The sequence below is a fragment of the Chamaea fasciata genome, unplaced genomic scaffold (assembly GCF_029207755.1).
Source record: "Chamaea fasciata isolate MVZ Bird 193981 ecotype frontalis unplaced genomic scaffold, bChaFas1.0.hap1 SCAF_1, whole genome shotgun sequence".
Lineage (NCBI taxonomy): Eukaryota > Metazoa > Chordata > Aves > Passeriformes > Sylviidae > Chamaea > Chamaea fasciata.
Genome location: NW_027094086.1, coordinates 118466059 through 118480232, shown reverse-complemented (window position 1 = coordinate 118480232; position 14174 = coordinate 118466059). Strand labels below are relative to the sequence as shown.

Here is a 14174-nt window from a genome sequence, read left to right as displayed (position 1 = left end):
CATCATGGAGAAATCTCCTTTTCACTTGTGATGTCGTCCAAAGAGACATGCCCGTGCTCTTCCTTTCCCCCCCGCAGCTGTGTCCTTCAGCAGGCAGAGCAGCAAGCCAAGGATGTGCTGCCTGATCTCCCCTCCCTGCCAGCCACGGTCAGGCATGGTGGCAGCTCAGGAGAGGAGCCACCACTCCCACAGCATCTCTTCCCACTGTGTTGGAGCTTGCACAGACAAGCAGGGCAGCATGCAGAGTTCCCCCACCACTTGCTTCCAGCAAGTCCTCTGTGCTGCCCTCAAGACTGCAAGAGAAATCATGCCACATGTACAAAACCAAAAGCTTTTCATACTGCAATTTGTTCTTTCCTGCGCCCGAGGCCTTTGTTAGCAAACAAGACGCCAGTCTTTGAGGGCAGAGACAATGGTGTGGTTCAGCTCACACTGCGGAGGCGCACTGGAAATAGCGCAACAGCTGAGTTGTCGCCCTCTACCCCCCTGCTCCGCCCCTTCATTTTATTATTCTGGTTCAGTGACATTTATTTGTCTCTAAATGCCCAATTTCCCATACAGCACATCTGTTTTACAAAGAGACTTGTAAACTAAAACTATATGTTAGGCAGAAATTCTGTGGTCTGAAAACACAGATAATCCATATTCGCCTTCCAGCCTTCACTAGCTTCACATTCAGTGACAACCAGCAATAATATTCTTAGCCACTGGCCTTCTCCTTTTTAGCTGCAGGCTAAGTTGATCAAGGGATGCTCTTTGAATGAGTTGACAACATATGCAGCCAATTTTGTATTAAGAAAGCAGATAAAAGAGGAGCACTGGATTCAGCCTGTGGTATCAGGAACTGGTTGCAGCTGAGAATTTGTCATTGCTGAAGTTTGCATTGTATTTAGAGAAGGAAGTGGTTGTGTAGGTGGTCCAGCTCGTCTGAGGTTTGCAGCACCATTTAGACACCAAACCTGTGGCGGCTTTGATAAAACTCCTCCAGAGGATGCACTCACTGCTGGCCTTCTGTGCACATCCTGTGTCTCTAACGAATCCCCCTGAAAAACTGTCTAAACAGGGCCCAAGCAAGGCAGATACCCAGGGGATAAATAAATTTTCATATATGATAAACAGTAAATACTGCTCTGCCTTAGTCACATGAACTGGTTTGGCTGAGTTTTCCTTCCCCAAGCCTATTAAGTTTAATGCTTCTGTGCGAACACTCAGAGTTTCCATTAAATATGTCTGTATGTCTGATCCCAGGATGACACTGTGATATTCCAAAAATAGTTTAATAAATTGAAATTCCAAGATGTATCATCATAAGCCTGTCACTTGAGTATCAAATCTGCCATGTTATGTAAAAAATATTGGTTATATAATGGGATTTTTATCAGTCTAGTGACATAAATGCAAATATTAGAGCATTATTAGGAAACCGACCTCTCTCTGACTTTGGATGTGTTATGTGGGAAGTTAGAGAAAAAGTAGCTTATTTATATGTGGGGGATTTAGATGCTGTAGTTTCAAAGGTGTCTGACAACCCAGAGCTAGTTTGGAGGTTTTCTTTCTGATAAATATAAATACATTTTAAATGGTGTTTAGGAAAGAAACTGGCATGTGATAAGAAATTTGAGTGACTCCAAGGTTTCATTTGTGACGGCCCAAACCGATGCCATTGCTGCTGGCAAAAAGCAATACTTTTTACCACTTGAAACACATGGAGAAAGAGCTGGGCAGCTATAGTCTGTCCTATCTGCTGGAAAGCAGATAAAGGTCCCAAGCTACCAGAAACTGGGACTCCCTACAAGAGGACACATGGAAGAGCAGCAGGGATTTCCTCCAGGCACAGCAATGTTCATGCATTCACCACAGCCAGTTGTCACCAGTGGTCAGATAACAGTGCCAAGCCCTGGGGAAAGGCTGAATGGGCAGCAACTGCTCAGGGAGCAGGGGGTTTGTGTGGAAGTCCTCCCTTCTGGGGAGCAGAAGCTTTGAAGTATGGAAGGGTGTAAAAAGTGGTGGTGTGAGTTACCTGAAAAAGAAAAGAATTAAGTGTGCTATACACGGACGTACGTGCATCGTTTTATGACTGAGAAGCTGGTTTTGCAGGTTGCACAACGTCTTGAAAACCCTAATTAGGGTACTCTCTGAAATTGCACGGCCTGATGTTACTGATGGACAACCATCTGTTCCCATGGGCTTCCAAATCAGCAGAGCATCACTTTTACTAAGCACAGGCAGTCTGTGTGGTGGAGGGGTTAGTAAGTGAATTAGATGAACCTTCTGACTTTCCAGCCTGAGGTAAAAGCAGACTGGAAAAAAATAGATGCAAGGTCCACTTCACAAGTTAATATAAGTGAATTAAATACTTCAGTTTCACATATTTTCTGGGTTAGCTGAAGAGGGACAGACTGTGGTCTTTATGATGTGATGAGGCTGATGCGGTCTTTAGTGTCTCCAGTTCAAATAGGTAGTTTTCCCGGTAGCACTGGCAACTCCCCACTCTGCTCTGTCGCAGCACTTTGAGCATTAGGCACACCTTTAGACTTAAATCTCTCAGTGCTCTGCCGAGCAGCTAACTCCTGTCCTCCTCTTATGGATGGGGGATTGGAATACTTAGTAAAGGAGTAGAAGAGGGGAGCTGGAGGGAAGGAAACTGGTGGGGAGGGGGCACTGAATGTGCTCCTCAGCAAATGCTCAGTATCAGACATCTCTGTCCTGGGACATGGAACTACCTGCCTGTAAAACAGTGGATCACATGTCCAGAGTAACACTGAAAGCTGTTACTAGTCAGGGTCTCAATACCTTCTGTCCCTGGGCTTTAACCAGAAAACAGTTCCCCTCGAAATCTATAGATGAAGGTAACTAGAGCAAAGAACAACCAGTCCTGCCACCGTGAAGACTCTTCTGCAACCAGGGCTGTGCATATGGGCCTCCTGCATCCATGTGAAGCTCCCCTGCTGCCTTCACTCGAGAGCTCTGCATAGAGCTCCAGGGCTTGCAACCCTCCTAGTCCCAGCTGGGTTTTCAGCTTTCCCTGGCAGTGAGCTACCTCAGTGCTCCCAAGAGCACACTGACAAAATGATTAGTTTATACTGTGGCATGAAAGTGCTATTAATGCTTGGAGTGCTGCTGGATTTTTTTCCCTTGTACAGGATTTGAAAGAAAATGGGGGGAAAAAAAAAAAAAAAAAAAGAGAGAGGGAGAGAGAGAAAGATTTTTTTTTTTTTTCCCTGTAAGATTAAACAATCATCATGGTTTTAAGAACTTAATCTGCTGGCATGCAGACTGCCGGCTGGTAAGTCTCCGAGTCTGAGTGTAATTGGATGCAGCATCGGATTCGGTTGTGTGGGCTTTCCAGGGGCTTTTTGTTTGTTTGTTCATTTTTTAACCCGCTGCAGAGTTGAAGAGCTCTGTCCCTGGAAAAGCCTCTGGGGGTGAAGCTGTAAAGCTGTGTGCCCCCCAGCCGGTATTTCGGCAGCACCTATCTGGGGACCCCCGCTCAGGGAGCACGGTGGGGGAGGCTGCTCAGTGTGTGAATTCGTGCTATTGTTCGAGGCACACATCTGCCTCAAGAAACTGCACGGCACAGGCCGTTACTTATTCAGATGCAGAAGCTCCTTCCGTCCCACAAGACGGCCCATTCAAGTCACATGCCAGAGGTCTCGGCAGAATGGGCTGCAGCTGCTTCAAATCTGCTGTCTAACATCAGAAGCAGTTGGACAAACTGTACCGTGCTGACTACAGTCAGGCTCCCCGGCGCCGAGGAAGACAGGGAAAAGATTTGGGATCCCAGCGCTATGTTCTCAGAGGACCTGTGGCTGGAAAATGAGAAAAACTGTGCTGTTGTTCACAAGTCGAAGCGAGGAAGGAAGCGTCAAGAGCTGCTGGCCGTGGCCCTGGGGGTGAAGGTGGGAGTCAAGGGGGCACTTTTGTGGCAACCTCTGAAACTCTTTGCCTATTCACAGATCACCTCCTTGGTCAGAAGAGCAGCCTTAACTCAGAACGACAACCACTTCAACTATGAAAAAGCACACAATTTTAAGGTAAGCACAGCTCGCTATTATTTTCAGCTAAAAAAAAGTTATGTTGAGATGCCTCACATTTTATTTTTTATTGTGATGAGGTTTGCATGCACCTATTTATACTAGCTCTAAGAAGAGTGTTGAAAAATTAATTTTTCTTCCTATGTTAAGTTCCATTAACGGATTTCTTAGTATGCTGTTACATAGGCACTTAATCCAAACAATGATTTTCCTTTTCACTGTACTACTTGACTGACAATTTAACTCTTCATGGCTTTGGTTTTCTTGTTTTATTCAGAAACAAAGTACTTCATATTTATTGTCTTTATCTTAAGTGTTTCTACTTTTAAATAAGAAAAAGGCCACTTTTCAAAATCTAGCTATTATCAGAAGCCAGTATGATTTTACCATCAAACATTTTGGACCATTTCTGATTTCAGAAGTTGAGAGAGCTCGGGTGCTTCTAACAATGAAGCAAAGCACAGTGGTGGGTATTGTCTCCCTGCTTTTGTTCCCTCACCATATGCTAAGGAAATGTTCTCAGAGTCCCACTGAGCTATAGGATCTGAGCTTGTGTTTGCTTGTCAAACTAAAACAAATCACTGGGCAAACACAGGGACATTTAAATGGATCATGTCTCTGCTATCTATACGTACAAAATCAGATTCTTAGGGATTCATTTTCCGAGTGCAGTCTCTGGCAGACTGCAGCAGGGAAGTGACTCAGCTTTAGAAACGGACCTTCCAGGCAGCTTGTGTTAAAATGTTTTGCCAAAAGGACTGTGCTGGTTTCGGAGCATGCCAGCCAGTTACCGTCACTAATGCCGTCAGATTGTGTTTTGATGCGTATCGGGATGAGCATCAAGAATAAGAGGCAGTAACAAGACAAGAAAGGAACGTATCTCAGCTTTGAAACATCAGTTTAGTTAATGCTCCTTGAGGATGGTGATCTGGGTCACTGTCAGAATCGTTCAACTCATTAGCAGAACAAGAATTTTCTGATATTCATCTAGGGCCTGTCAAAAAAGAGAAGCACTGATCAAAATCATTTCACTTAGCAAAAAAGTTTCACTTCTTATTTTTCTACATACTCTGCTCTGCAGACATTTCTAACCTCTGCAGTGCTTCTGCTGTTGTTGGCAAATCAATAATTTAATATTAGGGAACAAAGCAAATAATGGCATCCCTTTTCTCATTCCCCTTCCTTGACCCAGTCTACAGAAAAGTCGATATTTATCTCTCTGATCAGCACTGAAGGAAATAGGGGAAACACTCTGTGTTTTCTTGCTTGATTAAGCCAACTTCCATTCTTTCTGGGTTTTGCCCTCATTATCATTTTAATATCAAAACTATTTAAGTTTAACTAGAAAATATTTTCTCATGACTGAGACTTCTTTCCACTTTGACCCATGCATTCTTTCCTCTTCAAAATTTCCCTTGTTTTGGCTTTGATTTATAATTGGACCTGTGCCCAGTTAACTTTGTGTTTGCACAATCTAGCTGTTGTACAGTTTTCAGTTCCTTTCTGTTTCAAAAGAGTCATAGTTTAACTGGAAAGCCACATGATTAAAATAGATATGTATTCAACGACTTGACAGCAGAAAAGAATTGTTCTATCCTAGTAAAGGCAATAACAGACCCTAGGGAACAAACAATTTAAAAATAATTGTCCAGAAAGGTCAATAAAAAGTGTTACATTTGCTTAAGGGACATATATGTTCACTATGCAAATACAGTTGCTTTTCCAAAGGAATATATTAGATCACGTCCAGTTGTTGAACAAAAAATGTGGATAGTATACTCAGAACAGAACATTTAAATTTAAAACATGGCTCAAGGCTAATATATTCCATATTCATTACATAAAAGGGTTAAGAAAACACTTAAAAAAGAAAGAATGGCTTTACGGATCTTGGGGCAAGATGCCTGATGGCTTTTGACAGCACTCAGGCTATGATGATATGGGGTTTATCTGAAGGACAGTGCTATTTTGAAGACATCCAAAAAGTTGTCTTCCCTGTTTTTAGGTGAATACTGATGGGCATTATATCATTCATCTCAGTTTCTAGGGATAAAGGTTATGTGTCACAGTGTCCCTCATAATCTTGTCACAGGCAATTCTTCATGAAAACACAGGCACTCTTTAGCTTTTGTCCTTTACCCATGAAGAAGGCAGAAAATGAAGGGCACATTTCTAGCGAAGCTGATGGGATTTTTGTACGTCTTATACCAAAGACCTTACTTACTGCAAGAGAGAAGAAACAAAAGGAAGAAATAGGCACAAGGCACAAATTCGGAGCAAGGACGGCTCTCCCTCCATCCTTGCCAAGCTAATACAAAAATTAAAAAGTCAGCATTGAAGTTTGGAGCATGAGGGCACCAGGTTTATGCTGTTCTGAGCATCCATGCTTTCTCATTCAGCCTCTCTTCCAAATTTCAGGACACTCAAGGCAAGTGGACAAAAAAAGATTTAGTATCCAGGCTGATTTGTTAAGCTGTGTTCATCTGGAGCACACCACACAGTCACATGGATTTAGGTTTGGAGCTGGCGTCTGTCTGGCGGGACAACTTTGCATAAGCCAGTGTAGACATACCATAACTCAGGAAAGAGAATAAATCTCTGAAGCCCTGTTATAAAAACACAGAGGTATTTCTCTAGCTATGTGGGTGTCAGCCTAACTGGATCCCAAAGTCCTCTTGCATCTCATTTCAGTTCAGATCCAGCAGTCTCTTTTGGATATGCTTTACCTGCCAGCTTCAGTGGGGTCCCAGCTGGTGGTGAGGTCTACCTTGTGCCTGAGGGCAGCAGCACGAAGTTTGGGGATGCTCCACACTTTTTGTTCTAGGCCGGGAGTTCATGAGAGGGCTTCTGTGCTGCTTTGAGTGGGCAAATATGGCTGAATAATGTGCATTTACCACAGTACTGTGCCTGTTTGCCACCAGAGCATTGGCAAATCCCTTCTGCAGGAGGGCCACTGGAGTAAAGGCAGCTGATTACAGAAAAGTCAGGAGATCTACTGGGAGAGAGGGGGCTCTGGGATAAATTTACCCTTGTGTTAAGCACTGCAGATAATACTGCTTCTGGGAGACAAAGGGTTTGGGGGAGACATTTTTTACAGACATCACCAAGATTATGTGCATTCATTTAAACAAAAAATAACAGCAGAGTCAGCTTTTCTTCCCTGCAAATGGCTCATGATCAGCAGGAGTCCACAAAAGAGTCTAAATATGTCTGTGTTCAGGCAAAAGTCTGAAAAAAATTATTTTCTTGGAAAGCAAATAGAAAAGTCTTCAGACCCAGTCACATAAAACCAAAATTGTCTCAAAAACAACACTGTATAATGTCAATTAAAAAAAAAGGGGGGGGGGCATTTCAATACAGGACAATTGTTTTTGTTCATTTCTGCAGTATTATTCACGGCACTATTTTGTTTTGCCACTGTACTGGCATTCCTTAACTTTGGTCTCAGTTTCCCCCTCTGTGAAGATGACTCAGACACAAACTAGAAGTGAATAAGGTAGCACCTGCAGGGGGAATGCTGCCATTTGAAAGCAAGGGCACTGGGGTGGGCAGTGAAGGGCAAAGAGAACAGGAAGGCAACAAGAAGAGACATGCAGGGTAGTGTTGTGTGAGATTGTCCAGCAGAGAAGAGACAGTAAATGTAAGAAACAAGTTTTCATTGGAAGAAGATGAAAGACTGAACAAGAAAAGTACAGTGTATAGTCTGAAACGTCAGGGAGTTGGCTTATTTTAAATTATTTTTAAAAGTTTGAATTGTGTGTCAACTGTAACTCAGGCAGCTCAAGTCTATGCTGTGTGTACACAGAGAGGTCTACTGAGACTTCAGGATGGGGTAGGAACGAGCAATAAATAGTTCCAGATCACAGTTCCAAAAAATCTATGCCCAGTCTGTTTGTAATGATGTGGTTACAAAGGATGGGGCTAAAACTAAAACTCCATCTCAAAAATCTGAGACTTGCTGTTACCTCTTCCTTTTAGAAACAGAGATAAGGCCAATCTTGCAGGCAAAATTCCTATTTACCATTCAAAAATGTTGTGCTCCTAAGAACAGGCTTCCTCAGTTATTTCTTTAAAATTAATGACAAACCATAAGAGACTTAGTTCGAAACTGCATCTTAAGGGAACTTTTGCACCTTCATCTAGAAACTTTTGAAGTTCTCCCTTTATTCACTTCATTTCCCCTTTTCAACTTGGCCAGAAACCACCAAGACTAGCTTTTCACAGAGTATTTCAGCTGGAGGCTTGCCATTTGAGCTAAAATGCGGATCCGTGAAAAATTGAAGTGAATGAATAAAGAGAACTCAACCTCTGAGGGCCACCAAGCTGAATGGAAAAAGGGAAGGATGCGCTGTCAGCACTTCTCAATTGGAGCCCTCAGTCAGCATTGATGACTTTCCAATTAATGGCAGGAAAGATCAAGGAATAATCAGCTACCATTTTCAAAATAGGCCTCAGCCAGATCAGTTGAAATAAGCTTTATGTAAAGTGAGCAAGTAGGCCTCAAATATCCTAGCAACTGCAATGGACTTTATTTGTGAAATGGTGCATTTTTAAAAGTCCTGGCTGAGCTCTTACAACCCCTTCTCACAAGGTTAGCCTTTGTAAACTGCTGCAAAGCAGAAGACGCAGATAGTTATCTTCCCACAGCAGATGATTTTCACCCACAATTAAGTGCAGGTGCAGACCTACTAATTATGTGGCTTTCAGTCTATAAATGATAAAGATGCAGGCATAATTAGTTTTATCTGTAGTTTTGTATTCACCAAAGGTCACATAGTACATTTGACTGAAACTCGGGTCATCAGCTGTTGCGTTGAGCCATTTACCCCCGCAAAAAGCTGTGTCTGAAATTCATGCTACCCACTCTGCAAAATCAAATTAAATGAGAAGGAAGTATCTATTAATATATCTATCTCAAACCTTATTGCCAACTCTTGTTTCACAGAGACACATGTTCTTCTGAGAGGTAAAATACCATCTCAAAGTCAAACACTCCGGTTTTGACTTTTCACTGTAAAAAGGGAAGATGAACTACTATTGCTTTAGGTTTATTAACACAATTATTTGACTGTGAGTAGGTGGTCAGGAGCCATTTACAGTCAGGCTCACATTTTCATCTGAAAATCAGGAAGAGAAGTCTTTATTAAAATCACAATACTTCGTCTTTCTGGACTCAAGAGTACAGGCTTGTGTCAGTGTGATCCTGCAGACAAATGGGGCAAAAACATTAGCATGCAAAATGCTTGGCCTAAAACTTTACAGTTTATATGAAAAAGGCCAATGACTGTTTTTTCACTCTATGAAAAGCAAAGAGCAGCTTTTCCCATCCCAGGGGTGGAAGTGGCCTTTCAGCCATCCACCCAAAGGGTAAACAAGAGCAGAGAGAAGGAAAGGATGCATTTGCAGCCAGAGTGTGCATGATTTATGTTTTGTTAAGCTCAATTAAGTCTCTGGCCAGAACTAGCTCATACCATGCCCATTCACAGGGGCATAGACCTCACTGTTTACTCTTCATTTCAATGGAAATTAAATGCTTACTTTACCAGAATACACATCTTAAATAAAAAGATCTTCTGCTGTAGCCTTTGGAAAAGCAGTGGCGGAAGCAGCAGTGGTGTGCAAAACGTGGCTGGGGAGATGTGGGTTCTGTCAGCACACAAATCATTTTATTCTTCTTTATTTGCTTGTGTGTGGACTGTAGCAAAATGAAGTTTGATCTGCTGAAAAAGAGTCTATTGACATCTTTTCCCCTATGTGAGTTTAAATTACTTGCTAGACTGGGGAAGGGTGCTTTTATCTACAGTTCTCTGGATTATTAATTTTACTTTTTATCTCCTGGTTTCCCCCCCTCTGCTATAGCTAGAATGTCAGCAGGCAAAAATTATTTGTTTTCAGTGTCATCCACAGCCTGGTTCTCTGCTATGTTAAGCCTATTGAAAGATAAATTTCAAGATCAAAGCAAATTTCTGTTCCCATGGTTTATTTCATCTAGACGTTGGAAGGATGTGGGCACTATGTGCTAAAGATTTACTCCTACTGAGTCTTCTGTTGTTTATCCATTTCAGTTGCTCCATCTGTCAGACCATCTGCCTCCCAGTGACCCCATTTCTTTCCCCCACCCCCATTTGTATTACAGGTCCATACGTTTCGAGGTCCGCACTGGTGTGAGTACTGCGCCAACTTCATGTGGGGTCTCATCGCTCAGGGAGTGAGGTGTTCAGGTAGCACTTCAACATTTTCTGTCATTCTCTTGAAATGCTCAGACATCTGTCCCACCCCAGCCTGCTCTCCCTGCAGGAGTGGAGGGCTGGAATTTCTTTAAAAGAACAAAGTAGGAAATCCTCCCATAGAAGTTAGGGCATTTTCATTTGCCTTGTTAGCTGGTTTGGAAATGAAGCCATCAGCCCTTGGTTACTGAGTTACATCCTCTAGTAGTGCCTTGATCCTGCCTGTGCCTGTGCCTACTATATACATTCAAAGACATTTTTATGTCTTAAGATGCAAGCACTGAAAATGGCAAAGCTAGCCAGCAACGAGGCTTCCTGACTCCTCTTTTTGCTACCAATTGCTGGGAAGTGCCCTTGTCTGCAAAAAAGACTGCCACCTGTTTCCCATAAAAATACCATGCATTGCTGCAAGCCTGAAGTATCCCACCTCAAGATAAAAACAAAAAATATGACCTTCATTTTCCAAGAGGGATTGGTTTTCTGGTGCCTATATTGGCATTTTAATAGTGCCTAATTATTTTAAATTAATTTGTTCATTTGTGGAAAAAATTATCTTGCAAAAGCGCAATAATCATCACATCATGTGCTTTTGGATTCAGCAAAGGAATTATTATTTGGTGCATTACAAATGGATTTTTGTAACTTCTTTCTCCAGATCTGAAATCACTTCAAAAAATTATTTGTCTTACCTCTCCCTGCCCTGACCTCCAGGCATTCCTGATCTCAGATTCACCAAACACATCCAACCCTGACATCTGCCTTTCATAGACAGAGGAGGTGGTTGTTACCTAAAATTAATTTAGACCACAGTTTGAAGGATCAAAATAGCTTTCACAAATGCACAGTTTAATAAGCGCAGTCTCAGCTACTGCTACATCTTGTCTGTCTGTGAGTAAATAGTGGTAACACAAAGAATATGAGAAGGACATTAAAAAAGAATAGTAGTTTGCTTTTCAGCTATTTGATCTTAAACACAAGTGTACAAAACCTGACCTCACTAATGCACAGCACTGTATTTGTTCACATACATAAAATATTAAACTTATGAAAAGGCATATTTATTTAATATGAAACATAATACTCTCCCTCATAAAATTACCAAGATTTAATTCTAAGTAGACATATGCATTTAAATTTAACTTCACATGCCTGGAGAACAGCACTGAACACAATGCAGGCAGGATCCTAACTGCAGCTCCTCACATTTGTTTAGATTTCACAAAGAATGTATTATGCAGTAATAACTGTATGGAGAAGCACACAAAAACCTACCCAATTCCATTACATGTTTAGGTGTGGTTATGATTTTGCTTGATTAATATTTTATGGAGTATAATGTTGAAACATGCTGTCAGTATTAGTCATGTTTACATTTTTAGTATCTTAATGTTAAATTATCTCAAAGGGTCATCAGTGATGCGCATGACTGGGAAGGCATTAAAACAGGAATCAGAGTTATATAAGATAATGCAACTCACAGTGGTGGTGTTTGCTTTACTGAAGCTTATAAATTCATTTGGCTGAATACTTGAATCTATTAGAAAAATTCAGTTTGTGGAGGTAAAGCAGTGGTGGTTTAAGAGAAACCCACCTGTGCAACTGAGGGCAGTATTTGGCTCTAGAGTAAGATAGCAAGAACTAATTGTAAAATGAATCACTTTTGTACATCATGGCTTTCACAGCATTTTATATGCCTAAGCTGACCTGCAGGCTAAGCCACAGGGGACACTTAGTCGCCAGTGAAGTGATGGGCCAGAGATGGGGAGTCTGCTGATGTGGCAGAGCGAGCCAGAATGTGACACTGCAGCAATGTGGAAAGGGGAGTGAGGCATGCTGGCTCACAGCACTGTCCCAGTTGGGGTGCTCAGGTGAATCTTAGGTTCTCCAACTGTGATCAGTGCTAAGCCACACGACAGTCGGCAGAAGACAGTCACTACTGTGCCAATTTTATTTATGGCTAATCTAAAATACCCAGAAGTTAAGTCTCACGTGTTTAAATGCAACACCTTGAGCTATATGTCCAGTAATGAACTGATCCAGACTGCACCAGCAGTCTCCTTCAGCTCAGAGGAGTGTAAGGAACATCCAGAGTTTTTAAAGCTTTTTGACAACCCTGCTAGAGTTTACTTTTACCACCGTGAGATTTTTACACATTCTCATGCTCATCCCTCTCACCTCCACACCATTCTATCTTTCCTGACTGATGGGGAAATTGCGCCCCTTGCTCGATGTGGACCAGGGAGATGAATTGTTAGACAAGACCTATCAGCCTTAGTATTAATTACTTAATGAGTTAACCTGGCTAACTCTGCTTGCAGACTGCGGGTTGAACGTGCACAAGCAGTGCTCCAAATACGTACCCAACGACTGCCAGCCAGACCTCAAGAGGATAAAGCGAGTCTACTGCTGCGATCTCACCACACTGGTGAAGGCCCACAACACCCAGAGGCCCATGGTGGTGGATTCCTGCATTCGGGAGATCGAAGCAAGAGGTTTGTGTGCTGGGGAGAGCAGCAGACACAGCGAGATGAGGAGGACTTGAGTTACGTGCTAAGCTGGAACACGGTGCTGTGCTCATGCACACTGAGAACAGGATGAGAAAAGGGGTGTTTTAGTGTAGGTGATGCATTGCTTTGCATTAGCTAGTGAAATTAAATCATGGCATTCCTTAATGCAATTCCCTGAAATGCTTTCTGAAAACATGTCAAAACATGTATTACGTTACACTTCTGAAAGGGGTGAACTTTAAAGTGAACTTTTAAGTTCATGTTTATGTGTCTTTTTTCATTACTTTATTTTAACATACCTAGGGACACATCTAATTTCAGAGTAATCAGTTTGAATCAAATCCATTTTTAATAACCTTTACGGACATTGTGGGCAAGAGAACACAAGTGACTGGAAGTGACTCAGACAAGTGGGGTCCGGGGCTATGGTGTTTTTGTGCTAGGACACAAACTGTGTGGGGTTTCTCATGATGCTCTGTTACTGACTGATGGATCCTGTGGCACAGGCAGCGTGTCACAGCCAAAACTCAAGCTTGTGACAGGTTTTTGGTAAACAGATGTGTGCCAGATTCAAGGAAAAACCTTCAAAAATCATGTAATATTCATGTATTTTTCCTTTGGATAGCAAATGTGCATGTTGTGCTGCCCAATAAGCCAAATTTTCCTGTTAGCCAGTGCTTCAGAACAGGAATCTAATAATGTTGAATTCATGGCATCCCAGTAATCTGCATAGCAACACACTGATACTAGCCATAGGGATTTCAAACCCACACATCATCTACTGAATTGACTCAAAGACTTACTAGTAAATCCCCTGCACTGCTCTGTAAAGCTCTAGCAGGATTATATCATCATTGCAGGGACAAATGGAAAGAATAGTATGGACTAAGACAGAAGAGCTTTACTCTGATGATACAGCAGGAAGCTACATTGCATTTGAGATCTAATCACTTACTTGTACATTTATTGATTGAGGTAAAATCTGCTGCCTGCTCTCCGTTTTTTCAACATCTTTATATTTCTTTCCTTAATTGCCATAGAACTATGAAAGATTCTGATTTTGTTCTTAAGACAAAGAATATAGGAACTTATAAGTAGGTTAGCGCAGTGCATAGTTACAATAAGGGATTTGAGGATTGAAATGAATAATGTGTGTGTAACTTGACTTGCTCTGCTGAGCTGCCCTGCATTTCATGTTGGCATGGAGCAACTGGGGGAGAGTTGTGCAAGTGAGTAGATTTCTTGTGGTGAAAGAACTGTAGAAGGGATGAACTGATATGGGCAAGAACTGTATCCATCATATCTAGCAGCTGTGTATAAGTAAAAGCTGACAGCAAAACAGGAAGGAATTGTGCTCATAGGGAAAGGCAGTCTTTTACTTGCATTGCTATTTATCATTAGGCAAC

At 42.0% G+C, this 14174-nt stretch overlaps 1 protein-coding gene across 1 annotated transcript in view; it reads left to right on the top strand.

Moving 5' to 3' along the window:
- CHN2 (chimerin 2) overlaps positions 1 to 14174 on the top strand; it is a 158978-nt gene that overhangs the window by 131245 nt on the left and 13559 nt on the right. Inside the window, exons 7-9 of the mRNA XM_066195100.1 lie at positions 3957 to 4034; positions 10171 to 10255; positions 12580 to 12753. Of these exons, the coding sequence (XP_066051197.1) occupies positions 3957 to 4034; positions 10171 to 10255; positions 12580 to 12753 (337 nt within the window). The remainder of the gene's footprint in view (positions 1 to 3956; positions 4035 to 10170; positions 10256 to 12579; positions 12754 to 14174) is intronic.